The 16,196-nt window shown below is 33.0% G+C and overlaps 1 protein-coding gene across 3 annotated transcripts; it reads right to left on the bottom strand.

Annotated features, from left to right (window-relative positions):
• Positions 1-5,039: 5,039 nt before the first annotated feature.
• LOC133675783 (heparanase-like protein 1) lies at positions 5,040-10,635 on the bottom strand. 3 transcript variants are annotated; one of them, XM_062097257.1, is made up of 10 exons: positions 10,367-10,635; positions 9,485-9,784; positions 9,342-9,378; positions 9,040-9,223; positions 8,174-8,322; positions 7,860-8,093; positions 7,178-7,367; positions 6,926-7,051; positions 6,674-6,773; positions 5,040-5,631 (listed from the first exon to the last, which is right to left on the bottom strand). In XM_062097257.1, the coding sequence occupies exons 2-10, from the start codon at positions 9,692-9,694 to the stop codon at positions 5,242-5,244; spliced, it is 1,620 nt and encodes a 539-aa protein (XP_061953241.1). In that variant the 5' UTR covers positions 9,695-9,784; positions 10,367-10,635; the 3' UTR covers positions 5,040-5,241. The 3 variants fall into 3 exon arrangements, with proteins under 3 accessions (XP_061953241.1, XP_061953242.1, XP_061953244.1); XM_062097258.1 differs by lacking the exon at positions 10,367-10,635 and adding an exon at positions 10,057-10,336; XM_062097260.1 differs by lacking the exons at positions 9,040-9,223; positions 9,342-9,378; positions 9,485-9,784; positions 10,367-10,635 and adding an exon at positions 8,645-8,799.
• Positions 10,636-16,196: the final 5,561 nt, after the last annotated feature.

Below are 16,196 nucleotides of genomic sequence, written 5' to 3' on the forward strand. Positions count from 1 at the left end.
CGAACTGTGGTTGGCTTGACAATTGGACTAAAGGTCTCGGTATAGTCAAGCCCCGGTCGTTGGTGAAAGCCTTTTGCCACCAAGTGTGCTTTATAACGAGAAACACTACCATTAGAATTGCACTTCACCCTGAAAATCCATTTACAACCGACTAAGTTAGAGGCACATTGAGGAGAAACCAAATCCCAGGTTTTATTTTGGATGAGAGCATTAAACTCATCCTGTATGGCATAACGCCATTTAGGTTCCTTTAAAGCATTGGTAACAGATGTGGGCTCCTGAATATCAGTTGAGGGAAGATGTGTATGAAAGGTGAGTTTGCGGATAGGTTTGTGAATATTATTCTTTGATCTGGTGGTCATGGAATGAGAAGGTGTAACAGGTGGAGCAGGGGGTGAGTGAGTGTTTAGATGGGATGGTGAGGTGGGCAGTACAGAGGAAGGTTGTGTGGGTTGTATGGTACGAGGGTTGCTGTTGGCTGTTGTAATGGAGCTGCTGACAGGGTATGCTGCAGAAGGTGGAATTGTAGGTGGCGTGAATGGGGGAGGCACAGGGACAGGTGCCACGATAGAAAGAATAGGAGGTATCCATGTTGGTAAAGAGGAAGACTTTGATTTAACCTGTGATTATGGTAAATTAGGATATGGAAAAGTGGACTCATTAAACTGAATATGACGAAAAGAAAAAAATTTGGAAGACTGGGGATCAAAACAGATATAAGTACTTTGAGATAAGGAGTAACCAAGAAATATGCATGGTTTGGACTGGATATCTAGTTTATGAGCCGAATATGGACATAGCTATGGATAACACAAGCACCCGAAAATGCGCAGTTTAGTATAGTTAGGAGATTTTTTAAAGATAAGTTCAAATGGAGAAAAATATTGTAATGACCGTGAAGGCATCTGATTAATTAAATAAATGGCAGTGGAAAACGCAAATGACCAAAATTTTTAAGGTAATGAGGCATGAGTGAGAAGTGAAAGACCAATTTCCACTATGTGTTGATGTTTGCGTTCAGAGATACCATTATGTTTAGGTGTGTGTGGTGGGGAAGTATGATGAGAAATGCTATGTATTTGAAAAAAAATCTTTGAAAGCTGTAAATTCACCTCCATTATCAAAATAGAAAGTGATGATTTTATGCTTGAAATAATTTTCAACAATGGCTTTAAAGCATATGAAAGTAGGCTTGACATCAGATTTGTGTTGCGAAGAATAGAACCATGTATAACGTGTAAAATGATCTAAAAAAACAATATAATATTTAAAGCCATCAATGGAGTACATAGGAGCAGTTCATACATCAGAGAAAATTACTTCTAAAGGAGCATGAGACTCTAAAGTGCAAAATGAGAATGGAAGTTTGTGACTTTTGTTACATTGACATGCATTATAGGAAAACTGTTTTGTCATTGAACAAGTGTTTAGCTCATTTTTGGAAAGGATAACATTAAGAATAGGTTCTCTCCTATTTTGGTCTTTAACTCTTTTAGAAAAGTTGATGTTTTCAATTTAATTCTTAAATTGCAATTTGTCATATGTTATTTTTTTCAATTCAGTCCTTATTTTTTTTAATTTTAACTTTTTTTCCTGGCTCTTTTGTTAGAGTTTTGTTATTTTCAATTTCATTATTTAATCAAACTTTATGTTGTTTTGTTTTTTTTTCAATTTAGCCCTCATTCTTTTAATTTCTTTTTTTTTGTTAATTTTTTTAATTTTAAATTTAACCCTTTAATTTAATTTTTTCATGCCCTCAAATTTTTTCTTTATTTTCATTTTCACCCTCATTTTTTTAATTACATTTGTTTTGTATGATAAAGATTTTCCTCGATTTCATCATTTGGCGTTTGATTTATTAGGGATTGAGCTTCGTGATTTTTTCATTTGTTGTGCTTTCGATCTAATGACATGGGTCACGAGTTTTAAGAGTTGATATAGTTAGAGATTTTATCATACTGCTTTATGTTTTTTTTTTTTTAAAAAAAATGGTTTCGTGGTTATCTTCAATTTCTTTTCTATTGATTTATTCCGGTCTCATGACCTAATTCACGAGTTTTGCAGCATTTTTTTGATAAAGATTTTTTTAAAATGTTTTGTTTTGTATTTAATTTTTGAAGAAATTTTTTTTATTTTTGTATAGGCAAGCTTTATTTTATATAAAAAAATATTTATTTTGAAAAAATATTTTTAATATGTCCGGCCTCGCATAATTTTTTTTCCTTTTATTTTATTCACTCAATTTTATATGTGTTTCTATTTCTATTATTTTTATTGATTTTAATAAACAAATTTAGTAGACACAAAAAAGTTTCAGTCTCATGGCCTAGGCCACGGGTTGTGCAGGCTTTTTTTGAATTGAAGTTTTTTTAAAAAAATATTTTGTTTTGTATTTAATTTTTAAAGAATTTTCTTTGTTTTTATACAAATATGGTGTATTTTATAAAAAAAATATTTATTTTGAAATGATATTTATGATGTGTCCAAGATTGCATAGTATTTGTTTTTATACTTAATTTTTCATGTTTCTCTTTTTTTGTTATTGTTAATGATTTTTTTTGTTTATTTACATTGGTGATTATTAATTTATTTAATTAGATGCATGTATAAGTTTTTCGATTTATATTTTGATTTTTTTTATGTAAAAAAGCATATTGAAATAGACTGTCTACCAATTTATTTTTTAAAACAAATTACAGCCCGAGGTGGAATGCAAAGAAAGAAAAAATATCTGAGACCCGAGTTATTGATTTAATTGATAATTTAAATAATATGATAAAAAAATACAACAAAAATAAATAAATAAATAAAAAGGTAAAAAGAACTCGATTTGAGTCAACTCAATACTGAAGGGTGAAACTGAAAAAAAAAACGAAAAATCCAGTTAAATCGGGTAAACTCGAAAACTTTGTTACCATAAGTATAAGATTGAGATAATCTCATAGAAAGAAATGCAGAAAAAATAATACTTTAAAAACTAATTCCTAATAAATCTTTAGTTCTAAAAAAGGTGAGTCTCAATCTTTAGCAGTTGAAGTATAAAATTAAAAAAATAATAATTTAAAAAGGTAAAACAAACTCAATCTGAACTCATTTGGGTCAAAGATGCAAAATTTCTAACCTAGTCATGATACCAGAGTGACCACGTTTACAAGTATATTGAATAAAATAACAAAACTCAATTATCGAAGAACTCAATGTTGAAAGATAAAAAAAATTAATTTAAAAAAATATGAATCAACTCAGATTAACTTGCAAATCCGTGACTAATAAAATCATAAAATCCTTGAAGCTGTTCAATCAAGAATATATATATATATATATATATATATATATATATATATATATATATATATATATATATATATATATATATATAACTATGAGTCCTAAATTGGTTTATCATTGTAATAAAGTGCATTCATTTATAGTTTTCAACAAACCTCTTCACCATCCATATATTGTACTCATAGTTATTAAACCCGGAGTGACTTGGCTGGTCAACCCGGGAACTGGTCGACCAGGTGGCTGGACCGGTCCGGGTTTATTAAAAAACTGACCGGTGCAACAACTCGGAAAAATCTTGTCGACCCGGGCGAACCCAGACGAGACCCGATTTCTGTCCTTTAGCCTCCCTTCTTATTTCATCATCTTCAATACAATGAGCTGTTGTTAGCAGTGAAAAGGAATGGAGAGTGAGGGACGTTGTTGTGTTCGGCTGCCATTGGAGGCTAGTCAAAGGAGAGAGAGCTGGGTCTTAATATAGCAGAGATGAGGGAAGCCAGAGACGAAGTCTGTGGGGCTATTCTTCTATGTCAGTGGGTGGCGACTCTAGTTTGGCCAAGAGATGAAGGCAGTCGGGGAAGAAGAAGGATGGACTCTTTAGTTTTGGCTAAAAGGCCAAGAGGATGACTGAGAGAGGGATGAAGAAAGTTGTGGGTGGGCCTTTGTGGCAACTGCCTTGGCCAAGCGAAACGGGAAGCTTTGTTTGGTTCTGGAAGAGAAAATCCAAAACCAAGGATTGGCGACTTGTTTTTTTTTAGTAAAGATAGGGAAAATTTTAGGGCTTTCTGTGTGTCATTCCTTCAAAAAATTTCGTTCTTTAGTTGATCGGGCATACTTCATTCTAAAGTTGATTGGTGAACAAAGGAATTTAGTACGAAACAGTAAAGAAATAGAAGAACATGAAACATGTTGCATTCTTTTGACTGCATCAACCATTGAGGACTTGATTGATGGATTTTTATGACCAGAAAATATATTAAATTTTAATGTGGGGGGTTTTTGTTGAACTAGACATTCTCCGTAGCTTCTGGAGCCATTTGGCTGGGAAATATAGAAACATGTTTTATTGGAAAGAGAAGATAAATTACAAAGTCGTGGGAATATTTTCTTTAGTGTTTAGGCTATGTAAAGAATTCATTTTAAAGTGATAATGCGTTACTTGATTCTAAAAACAGGGAGAAGATGCTTCTATTGAAGCTGTTGTCGACAACTTTCAAAAGAAAGAAAAAGAAGTGAATCTCAGCAGGGGGGTCATCAACCTCGATTTTCGAGAAGAGAAGAAAGTTTTTATTAATTTTTTCGGATTGGTCCAGTTTAACCCAAATTGACCCATAAAACTCGAGATCCAGTTTTTTAACCGGGTCAACTCCCGAACCGAATTTGATAACTATGCGGATTTGATAACTATGATAGTAGTCTATTTTTGCTTAACTTACAAAATTAAGGTTTATTTTGTACCGCAGGTGTTTTCAACCCGGCAGAACCACGAGCAAATGAAAGGGTGCAGTTTTGGTTTCTTCCCTTCAGATCTTCCCATACAACTTTTTCCCTTCTTTTTTTTTCCCTTTGGTTCTTCGGGCTTGGTTTGGTTTATCTTGTTATGAGACAGTTGTGGTGGGGGCGAAGAAATACATGCAAGAAACAATTTATTCTCGAGATAAAAAAAAGTTGAAGACATTAAGCTATATATTCTGATGAACAATTAGAAACAATTTATTCTCGAGATAAAAAAGTTGAAAACATTAAGCTATATATTCTGATGAACAATTAGAAACAATTTATTCTCGAGATAAAAAAGTTGAAAACATTAAGCTATATATTCTGATGAACAATTCATTATCACTATATATCACCTGCAATAATTACAATTACCTTAAGCTCACATCATTATATCACTGCCTTGCAATCTCATATACAACAAGGTGAAGTTTATTGCTCGAATTCTGCTTCAAAGATTCATGCACAAGCTGGAGCATCGAAGTTTGGGAATACGATGAACGAAATCGACAAAGGATTGATGTATAAAGGAGAATTCACATCAAGACGGACGGGGTCAAGATTCGGAATGTTTTCATCTTCTGTAAGCTCTAACGGGATTCCATTAAGAACCATGGTTCGGCTTTGAAGGTTCCCATCTTTTGCAGTTAAATGGTACTCCTCTCTATACATTCGTTCATCTGATGCTCGGCTCCCAACCCATGAAACTGATCTCTTGAGGCCACGCATGAAAGAGTTTTCTCCAGATATGTTTTCTTCCACGGTCAATCTCATGTCCATGCTATTTTGAACACTGATTATGAAATCAGTCTGATTGCTTAAATTGATCAGCAGTAACGTTATACCTGCCTGTATCAAGATGAAATCAAGTAAAACCATTGTGTTTTATGCAAGCTTGCAGAATATTTTGAGGCATGAAACAGTTGTAGAAAAGAGTAGGGCTACTACATATGCATGCACAAGCACACGTATCTACATGTAGATGACAGATGCTATACTTGCACCATTGCATGAGAACACCAAACTTCTTTTATGACCTAGATAGGGGGGTGGGGGGGTTCAGTCTGAAATAATGTCTGAACATTGTAAGAGGATTCAACCAAAGGCCCTAGTTTTGAGAAATTAATACCAAAAGCGACAAAAATAGAATGACAGGAAATTTGACTTGCAGCCAAAATCCAGCAATTTTAGCACCTAGACTGACCGTTTGTGCATCATATAGGTCATGTAAAATTTTGAGACCTCTACGTAAATTTTCATAAACAAAATTCCCCTATCCAGATAGTGAATGGGAGTTGAAGAGGAAGGCCATGGACGAAAGAAGAAACAAGAAGTTCTAGATCACAAAGCTTCTCCGTGTTTCTTCTATTTCCACTATATAAAAGAACGCATATTGCACATGACATTATGGAGGCATTCCAGGTTATGTAATACAAACATTACACGGAAAGCAAGCTCAATGATGCATGCCAAGAACGCTGTCCAAATCTAGATTTGATCTCAAGAGATTGAAAACATACCCATGAGAAATAAGCTGTAACACATGGGAAAGTCACTAGAGAAGTTCAAAGAATCACACTATACAAGGACAGGAATAAAAAAAAAAAGATACATCGAGCTGATTTAACTATTTTTAAGATTCATTCACTGATTTTAGCGGCTTCGCAAAGTCCCAGTGAACATGTAATTAATAGAACTCACAACTGTACAAGAGTGAAGCGTTTAATACCACATTTATGTTAAGGCTCTATCTTGCCCCAATGAAGACCATATTTTTTTTAAAAAATGGAACTCTTCATATCACAGTTGTCTTAAAATTACTACAAATGCTCAATACTCTATCACAACTAACAATTCATTGTGAAGTTAAAAAAAAAAGAATGTGGCTTACTCTTCCTTTCGAACAATGGGCATAAGAGCGTAGAAATGGCGAAGCATTGCTTCCAACAGCTAGAACACCTTTTCCCATTAGTCGATGCCATAGAAGGGCGCTGTTGTAAACCAAATATCCAAGAAAAGCAACTTAAGATTAGATCTCTGGTAGAGAAGCAATGACTTCATTTTTTTTCTTTCAAATTCTCTCTCCACAACGAGACAAATATTTTACTATTCTAATAACATAAAAGGAGTTTTGTGCACTTGCCTGTAGTAGTCAGGATTGGGGACAAGTGTGGTAGTGTTGAGGAGACCATAGTGGCCACCAACTAGTGTCTGCCTGCAGTATACTTTAGTATTATACCTGGATGCCATTCCAAGCTGATCTAAGTACCTGATATTCATAAAAAGACCTATGGAAATGGAGTGATCCGCCTTTGAAAAAAAGCACAATAATTACAAGAAGTAAAATAATGGGGATTCAATAAAAAGAAAGGAACAAATAGGCAAGTAAGATTACCAGAAACTGTTCACAAATGTATCAGAAACATGACGACCACCACTGTTATAGGCCCCACCAGATTCCCCAACCCAAGCAGAAGCCCAAGGACCATTCTGTTGAATCGTCTGTGAAAGATTACTGAAGGTTTCTGATACCTTGCTCAAATAATGGGGATCCAATATCTTATTCACAAGGTTGGGATCCATGCCTGGAATAGGAAAATGAATTGTAAATACAAGTAGAGAAGTCTCTCTCTCTCTCTCTCTCTCTCTCTCTCTCACACACACACACACACACATATATGATTATAAAAGACTCTTACTATTATTGCTGACCTAAACCATCTGATAATTATAATTTTTATAAAAGGGAAGAAGCGAGGTAAGAAGTTCTGAGAACATAACTAACAGGTTTATTCTCAAGGTTAATTCATAAGGGAAGCAATAGCACACTGAAATTAGATTGTGAGCCTTTTTAAACTACTTGTGGTTGACATAGAAGGTGGATCAGTTCTTTGTTTCACAGGAACGAGGGGAGAAAACAAGGCCTGGAAGCCAAGGAAGGTGACTTTGGAAAGAGCCTTAGTGTAACTGTTCATCCAATACATGCACATCATTTCAGAACTGTCATTGATTAAAAAAATTTAATTGGAAATAACATTATCAGCATATGTCAGTACAATTAAACCACGACAACCCACCTGCTCCCAAGTTGTATATATGATGAGTTACAAAGTTGACTATGCCTGAACCTGTAACCTGAAGAAGCTTAGCATACCACTGCTTGTCAAAAAATCCTCCCGGTGCTACTAGTGAAGGTTTCAGATCAGAGTTTTTATACAAATTGTTGACAACACCTTTAAGTTTGATCAAATCTTTCCCATAAAGCTCAGCACTTACACTTGCACTTACACCACTTCCACTCAACTCATTACCTATCATAACAAAGGCAATATCAGCAGTGAGGAAAAGCATATGGAATCGAAACAGTAAAGAGCATTGTCGAAGTTTATACCATATTCCCACGAATCTATCTTGTATCCTTTCAAGACAGTGTAGTTCATGAAATCACAAGCATTACTAGAATCCCAAGCTCCTCCCCAAACACCCTTCCTAATCTGGTGCCTTCCATAGAGGGCATTCAAACCAAATGTCACAATGACCCTGCATATGCATGATTCAAGTGGTAAGTACCCTACAATGAAGAACCTCAGCCTTTCTTAGTCTATTCCAAAGGCAAAATTTCATGGCAACAAATAATGTTTGATTAAACTTGAATGCTTTAAAAAAAGTAAACTTGACTATAAGTAACTGGGATAACATGTTATCAGAATAGATCTGAATGACATAAGGTTTAGAACATAACTTGTAAACTAGACTGAAATGCTTAATTTGAAAACAAATAAACAATTGGAACTTTTGGTGGCTGGCACTGCTACATAGCTCACAAGAAGGCATTTACACATCTATTTGAGGGACTTCTTACTTGAAGTAACTTCTACATTGAAGACTTGAGAAAAGTTGAAAGACTTGAAGCAATCTAAATCCACAACAATGCCTTAAATTTAAAGGTTTAAAATTACCCAAACAGCAAATTCTGAGCTTCAGAATACAGTTGTCAAGCATTAAAGAATAAGAATCTACCACCCTGTTCAGAATTAGATAATTGTGTTTCACATGTTGTGCCTTTTCTTTTTATTATTTTTTATGAGACAGATGTTATGCTAGGATGAACAATTTGAGTGATAAAGTTGTACCTTAATTAGACAGAAATTGGTTTAATGGACATTTTAGCTACCTAGGCGTAATGGTAAGAATGGGAGAAAATTTATGTTAAAAAAAGAAAGAAAGAAAAAGGAGGAGCCAAGCATAAAATCTCACCCAGTTCTACTGAATAAATGGTTCAGTTCATCCCACCGGTTCATATGTAAACAGCCCTTTGAAAAACCAAAGAGCCCACCTTTCATCTTTCTAAATGGATGGCAAGGAGCTTTCAAACTTTCAACATCATACAATACTTGGTCTTGCAAAGAACCTCCAATTCTTATTCTCAAATTCCTGAAGGCTATTATAGCCACAAAGAATGCCGTACCATCTTAGACTAGCAATATTTCAACACAATGCTAATTCTGAAAGATGCAGGTTTATTATTCACCATCAAGCTTATCAAGAATGATACGAACCTTGGATGGCTTTGGCAAGAAGAGGATGAGACAAGTCCTGAAAATAAAGAAAGAAAACTAGGCAATTATTAAATATACCTCTAAAAAAGAAAGCAAATTAAATCCTTTAATAGCCTTTTCAACTAGAATCTCCAGATACTTACCAAGTTTGTTACGGATGAATAGCCCCATGGACACTGGTTGTAGTTACACTTATCATGCGGCCACCAATCAAGAGTAGCACAAATAAAATTATCATCGATTACAGCAACTGCAATAGTTCCATCAATGGAAATTGTAGCACGTGTTCCTTCTTGAGCCAGAATCACAGGGAAAGAAGCCAAAAACAAAAGGAGGGAGAAGCTAAATTCCATTGGTTGATTATTGATAATAGCCTCACCACCCCAACTTATTCAGACGAACTGCAATCAAAAGAGCTTATTTTCCCCATGGCCTGCCTATATCTGATGTTAACAACTCATCAGAAATTTTAATGTTACTGAAGTATTCATAAATCAAGCATCGAAGATGCTGAAAACAGTAAAAGAACAAAGCAATGGAAAAAATCAGTGATAACGGGTTTCAGATGTAGAATCAAGGGGATAAAAAAATCATGTATGAGAAATTATTGTTGCTATTATCATCGCATCAATGATTTGATAATGAAAGAAAAAGATGTAGAGCAAAGCAAATAACATAAAAAGAAAGCAGAAAGAATGAAAACAATAATCATCACCATATAAGTGCCTTTGTTTCCATCTACTAGAGATAAGGAATGACATCAACAGTGTTTCCATCTGAAAAAGACTATCAGATCTCTAAACTCAAGAGAACATTTTGATTTTGATCATATTTTTTTATTTTTGAGAGAGTAGCATACGTCAGAATTCAATATGACAAGACAACACTACATTAAATAAAGGGTAGCATGCAGCTTTGATTTTCTGAAAGAAGTAGCACATCAAAAATAGTTTAGATCAACAACCAAATCTAATACTAGCCTAGAGAATTCAGCAAAAGCAGCCCAGATGGAGATGAGAACTGACCTCAAAAGCAACAAATCTAATCTACCCGGTGAAGGAAATTAACAGTCTTTTAAATGAAGCTAGATAAAGCAAAACAATAATGCATGCAGTGCAGTGCAGTGCAGTGCAGTGCTGTCCTTTATATTTGGCGTCTTATCTTTTGAGTTTTGAGAGACACGAGTCATTCAATTCTGTTCCTTGCTTGTCTGTAGCCATTAGTTTAGTTTAAATTAAGGTTTTGAGTGTAAAGCATAAACTTTATGAGGCGTTGGCGGGGTAGGTATGTCTTGTGGACATGTGGCCGGTTTATTGATTTTTATAAGGAAACTTCTTAGCTTTAGCTGCAAGTGATGCCCTCCACCAGATCTCTCTTTCGTGCCAAGGGAGGACGAACGAAACGTCAATTTTCAACACCACTCCCCTCCTTTCTTTACTGTTGCTTTGGATGAATGATGTGATTACTCGCTATTTCACTTTATTTTCAATTTATAAATTGCATTCTAATCTATATACACTCTACATTATAGCTGATATATAATCCATCAAAATAGTTTGAAATAATTACATGATGATTATTACATTCCAAATAATGATTAAAGAGCCATTATAAATAGATGTTATTATAACCCAATTTTTTACTCTTAAAAAAAAGCTAAAAAAAAGAAGAAGAAAAAGATGCAATTAGGGATGAAATCAAAAAGAAATATTGAGAAAATAATTGAAGGTGACTATATTATTGATATTTTGGAAGCCAATAATTGAATTGAAAAAGACAACAAGTAAGAACCATTTTAAAGCAATCATGAAATCGAGAAGAGATATTGAAAAAAAGGTTGAAATTGGGCAAAATAATAATAATAATAATAATAATAAAGATTCAAGAATCAAATTAAAAAAAATAGAGGAACTAGGGAACCTTCTTGAAAACACAAAGCATCCATTTATATCAAAACAATATCATTTCGTTTAGGCAAAACAATGCGTTTCACTTCAAGTTAAGTGAAACGATGTGTTTCACTCTTCAAAAAAAACATAAAATGATGTCATTTTATGCATTAGTTAAAATAACACCCTCATTTTCCTCTTGTACTGTTGTTTTGAAACTTCTTTTTTTCCATGGTTTTGGCTAGATTATGGCCTCACTTTTCTCTCTCTAACAATCTCCATAAATGCAAACCAATAAATCACTCCCTTCCCCTCCACATGTACTACATGCTTAGCCAAGAAAACATTGTTTTGAGCCTATGAAGTCATTGTAAAAGTGGTACAAAAAGGCTAATAAACACAATGGCCAAAAAGTACAACCGTGGTGAACGATTAAGATTAACTCAAAGAAACTAATGGCCATGATCATGTCAGCAAAAAGGGTTATAAGAGCTTATATCTCACCTATAAATAGAGCGGAAAAACAAGGAAAGGAAGGACCAATGTTAGAAAAAGAAAATGTCGAGAGAAAGGAAAAAAAGAGTTTTGAGTTGAAAATAAAGGTGTTTTGAGCCAGAAAGAGGTGCAAAAGAAAAGAGAAAGAAAATGAAAGAGAAAAAAAGGAAACCCAAAAAGAGAGATAGAAACTAATATGATCAAGAATACACTAAAAGATCCATTGCAAGTTTTAATTAGGCCAGATACAATATCAGGGGAAAAGAAGCTCAAAGATCTATTCAATAGGCTTATTCAAGGTATTTGGGCCAAGGTGAATTTTAAAGAGGCTACTGACATGATCAAAGAGTTGATATCTTCTCCCAAGTGTAAGAGTGTTGAAAGTAACAAATAACCCTGCAAGACCGGGGTCGAACCACAGGGAGGTTAACTGTATAAACTACAAATAAAAAAATAGATAATAACATAAAAGGAGTTGAAGAGAGCTTTGAGATGTGATATTAATGTAAGGATTTAAATTAATATAAAACAATTGTCAAGGTTAGAGGATCCACTAATAGTATTTTAAATAAGTTTAATATAAACTCTTTTTATTATTCAAATGGAAACCACACACAAAGAAGGTTTCAATCGGATTATAATTTATTAACATGATTATATTAATTATCTTATTTGAATAATATCAATACTTGTAAATGTTGTCAGGTATTCATGATGATAACTTATGTTAACAACAAATCAAGTTCCTTTTATAGCGCATGTGTCGGTTATACCATATAATTGGGCTATGAAAGTGCCAAGTATTTGTTGTGCCAAGTATTTGTTGTGCCAAGGATTGTTCAACACAAATCTAGATTAACCATTTAACAAGCAAGGTATTAAGAGTGAGTAAGATAATAAAAACAAAACATGTTAGTATCAAACATTAAAGTCCATGTTGAGTTTATACTATATTTATTCTTACACCATTAGTGTAACCTATTCACCTTGACATAATTAACTTAACTAAACATCATGAAGAAGAAAAATATAAATAAACAATATAAAAACATAAACATGATATAAGTTAACTAAGTATAGTAAAGGAAATGAAAAACATAAACAAGAGATTAATATAACATAAAATAAAACTTGAACATTACAAAATACAAAGAAAGAGAGTGATCTTGATCTAAACACCAAGATGCCTAAATGCATGGCAAATGTCTCCTTTTATAGGCCAAAATTTAGAACTATTGATTTGATGACTAATTGTTGAGTGGGTGGCCACCTCTTAACTTAGTAACAATCCTTATCTTCTTGTCTGCATAAAACGTCATTGCTAACATTAGAATTTGGACAAATAGTCCCCATGAAAGTTTTAGAAAATTATCTCAGCTTTCCAACAAAATAATAATGAAGTCATTTGGACTTTTAGAACTCGAGATATGGGCTGAACATTGAACAGTGTCTGGACTGCATGACAGATTCTAACTTCTCTGTTGTTGCTACAATTTGAACTTGAAAACGGTCCTTTTGAATCTTAGACTCTTCATGAAAGTTTTAGGCATGTGTCTTAGCTTTCTATCCATATAAACTAGACCTAAATCCAACTTTTACAACTCCAGTTATGATCTAATAACCGAATGGTGTTCTAATTTGAATTCAACTAGCATCTCTTTTCTAAGCTTAGCCCTCTCTTTATCTTCTCAATCTCAGTAGTTAAACTCATCAATCAATTCTTTGATTATGTGATAGGCCTGTATTTAAAATGAACATTTACCATAAATTAAAGGTATCTTATATTATCAAACTTGTTATTATAAAACATGCTCTAGTTAAGGAGTTATTGATACTTTAAGTGTAAAATGATGATATAAAACCTTGATAAAAATGCACTTTTAAATATTAATCAGCTACATCTTCAACAAGTGATGATCATACCTTAGTTAATTTAATCTATTATAATATGGGCCATTTAATCCATCTACTTTATGGGCTAATCAATTTCGACAGTTAGAGGTTTATTTCTTCTAATGCACAATTTTACTCTAGAAAGAATAATTTTATATCTACTGTTGGATCATGCTGAAATTTTCTCAATTTTTTTTTAAAGGTTTTGTTTTATTTTGGATTAAAATTTCAAGGTAATCGGATATTTGGAAGGTCTTTTGATAAGGTCTAGAAGTTACTATGTGAGAATTGTATTAGTCTCCTAATTAATTTAGGATTCTTTTTCCTATTTAACTTAGAACTCTTTCATTATTTTTATAGCATTGCATTAGTCACAGGTTTAGATTTTTTTTTCTTATTAAGGATTTTGATAAGGTTATAGGTATTTGTGTTGGTTGATGGTAATGATTGTTTTTTAACATGTTGTGGTATCTCTAGTTTATCAAAAGTACTCACGAATTTATCTAAATAGGCTTTTTTTTTGTAATTGTGGATCATTAAGACTTCTGGTAGCTTCAAGAATAAATTCTTGATCTCTAGACAAGATATTTATTTGTTTTGAAGTAGTATAGGTTGAAAGTTTTGAGTCAGAATTGGATGTTCCTAACTCATCTATTTAAAAGGGTTATTCAAAAGCATAGGAAGAGTTTGTCTCAAAATTAGTGGTTTCAATCAAAAGGATTTGGATACGATGGATGACTTCTTCTTTTAATTGAAGTATTTACTAGACAAAACCTAAAGAGATAACCTTTCTTGCCACATTTGTAACATGTAATGTTTTTTAGGTCAAATTTGGGCTTGGGTTTTGACTGAGAATTCTTTGTAGGCTTTCTATTGGTCTTTTTATAGTAGGGCTTAGTTTTGGTATAAAAACCTTTTTTTGTATTTGTGGGTTGGTTTTTTATAAGGTGGTTTATTGGGTTTTGTGTTGGGTTTGGAATAGTTTCCACTACAAGTTGGATTTTGTATGGATAAGTCAAATTGTTGACAAAAACTACCTAATTCTTGTCTAGATCTTCTCATCTCCCACTTAAGGTGTTTTAGATTTTAAGGTCTTGATAGATCCGTAGACCTTCATTTTGTGTAAAGCTAACAAGCTCACCATTAGTCATTGATTTTGAAACAAAGGTGTCTTTAATTTTATTTCTGACTTCTTCTCCTAGAATGGTTAGTAAACCAATAAGGAATTTTTCTTTCCAAAGTGGTTGATTTAAGTCTTCTCGGAGCATGACTTGGGTAAGGAAAGTATTTTTATACCATCGAGAATCACTAAGTTCTTTACATCTAAGGTTTGAATGTAGCTCAACATTTTTATCTTTAATATGGGAAGGATCTCCTATAAAATGTAAGGAAATGGCTAAGATGAGAGTTGAAACTGCATCTTGAAAGGTGATTCCATCATAGTCAAAGATAGATATTTAGTCTTCAGTCATTTGGATGAAGTTTAAAATTTCAAGGTGTTGTGTTTCAGTGAGATGGTAATCCCACCATCCTTTTAACTAGCTAGAAAAACCAGCTATAAAGAGTTCAATTATAACTTTATTTGTGGTTTTGGTTTGAGTTTTGTAGATATTAACAGTCATGATAATTTGTTGTAAGGTGTTTAGGATATTGTATTCATACATTCCATCTATGTTCCATTAATAGAGGGAAGATGCATTGAATATGTGTTGGTTTATTATGGTTAATTCATTTTGGATTGTTATATCTGTAGCAACAAATATTTTAGGGTTTCTCTAGATTAGTTTGTTGATTTTAAGTCTCTCTTCTTAAAAGGCTTATTCATCTAAATTTTATTTGGTTATTTTGAATGGTGTTGATATGGCTTGTGGAGGTTAGATGATGGTTATCGATTTGGGGTGTGTTATGAGTAATTAAGGTGGAAGATGAAGCTTCAAGGTGGTTGAGATTGTTTTTGATAACTTTGAGGAACTCTTTTTTGTTGGTTTGTAATTAGGTTTGACTAGTTTTTGTAACCTGGTATGGTTTGGAAACTAGGTTTTAAGTTTTTAGTCAACATGTTTTAATGTAGTTTCAATAGGAAAGACTAAAAGACTTATGTATATGTTTTTCAAGTCTAATCAATTTTTTTTCCAATGGTGTTGAGGTTGGTATTTATTATAAAGTTATTTTACTAGATAATGTGTTTGGTATTGATGGTAACATCTTCATTTGGGGATTTGTAAGTAATAGCTTCTATTATCTAGTTATTATGAAGGATTATTTTTCTAGGTTGTGTTTCTGTCTATTGGTTTTGTCTAAGGTTCAAGGTAGATTTCATTTCGTAAGGAAATCTTTACCTTATTGGGTTAAAACTTAACTATGTTAAAACTCAAATTTTAGCATCACATCATTTCCTAAATATAACTAATTCCTAATGTTCTAAACTGAATAATTGTTATGAGTTTTTTATATTTTGACCAAACCCAAATGAATAATCATAATTTGGTTATGATATCCATTTTTTCATTTTTAAAAACATGATAAAAACGATTTAATCTCATTTTTAAAAAACATTCACGAAAAACTTTTAGGATTT

Source organism: Populus nigra, chromosome 16, assembly GCF_951802175.1.
Source record: "Populus nigra chromosome 16, ddPopNigr1.1, whole genome shotgun sequence".
Lineage (NCBI taxonomy): Eukaryota > Viridiplantae > Streptophyta > Magnoliopsida > Malpighiales > Salicaceae > Populus > Populus nigra.

Excerpts from the sequence above, each read along its gene's own strand:
- LOC133675783 (XM_062097257.1), bottom strand. The coding sequence starts at position 9,694 with ATGGAATTTAGCTTCTCCCTCCTTTTGTTTTTGGCTTCTTTCCCTGTG. Across the intron at positions 7,368-7,859 it reads TATATACAACTTGGGAGCAG|GCATGGATCCCAACCTTGTG; the intron begins GTGGGTTGTCGT and ends TTCCTATTCCAG. Across the intron at positions 6,774-6,925 it reads CCCAATCCTGACTACTACAG|CGCCCTTCTATGGCATCGAC; the intron begins GCAAGTGCACAA and ends GGTTTACAACAG.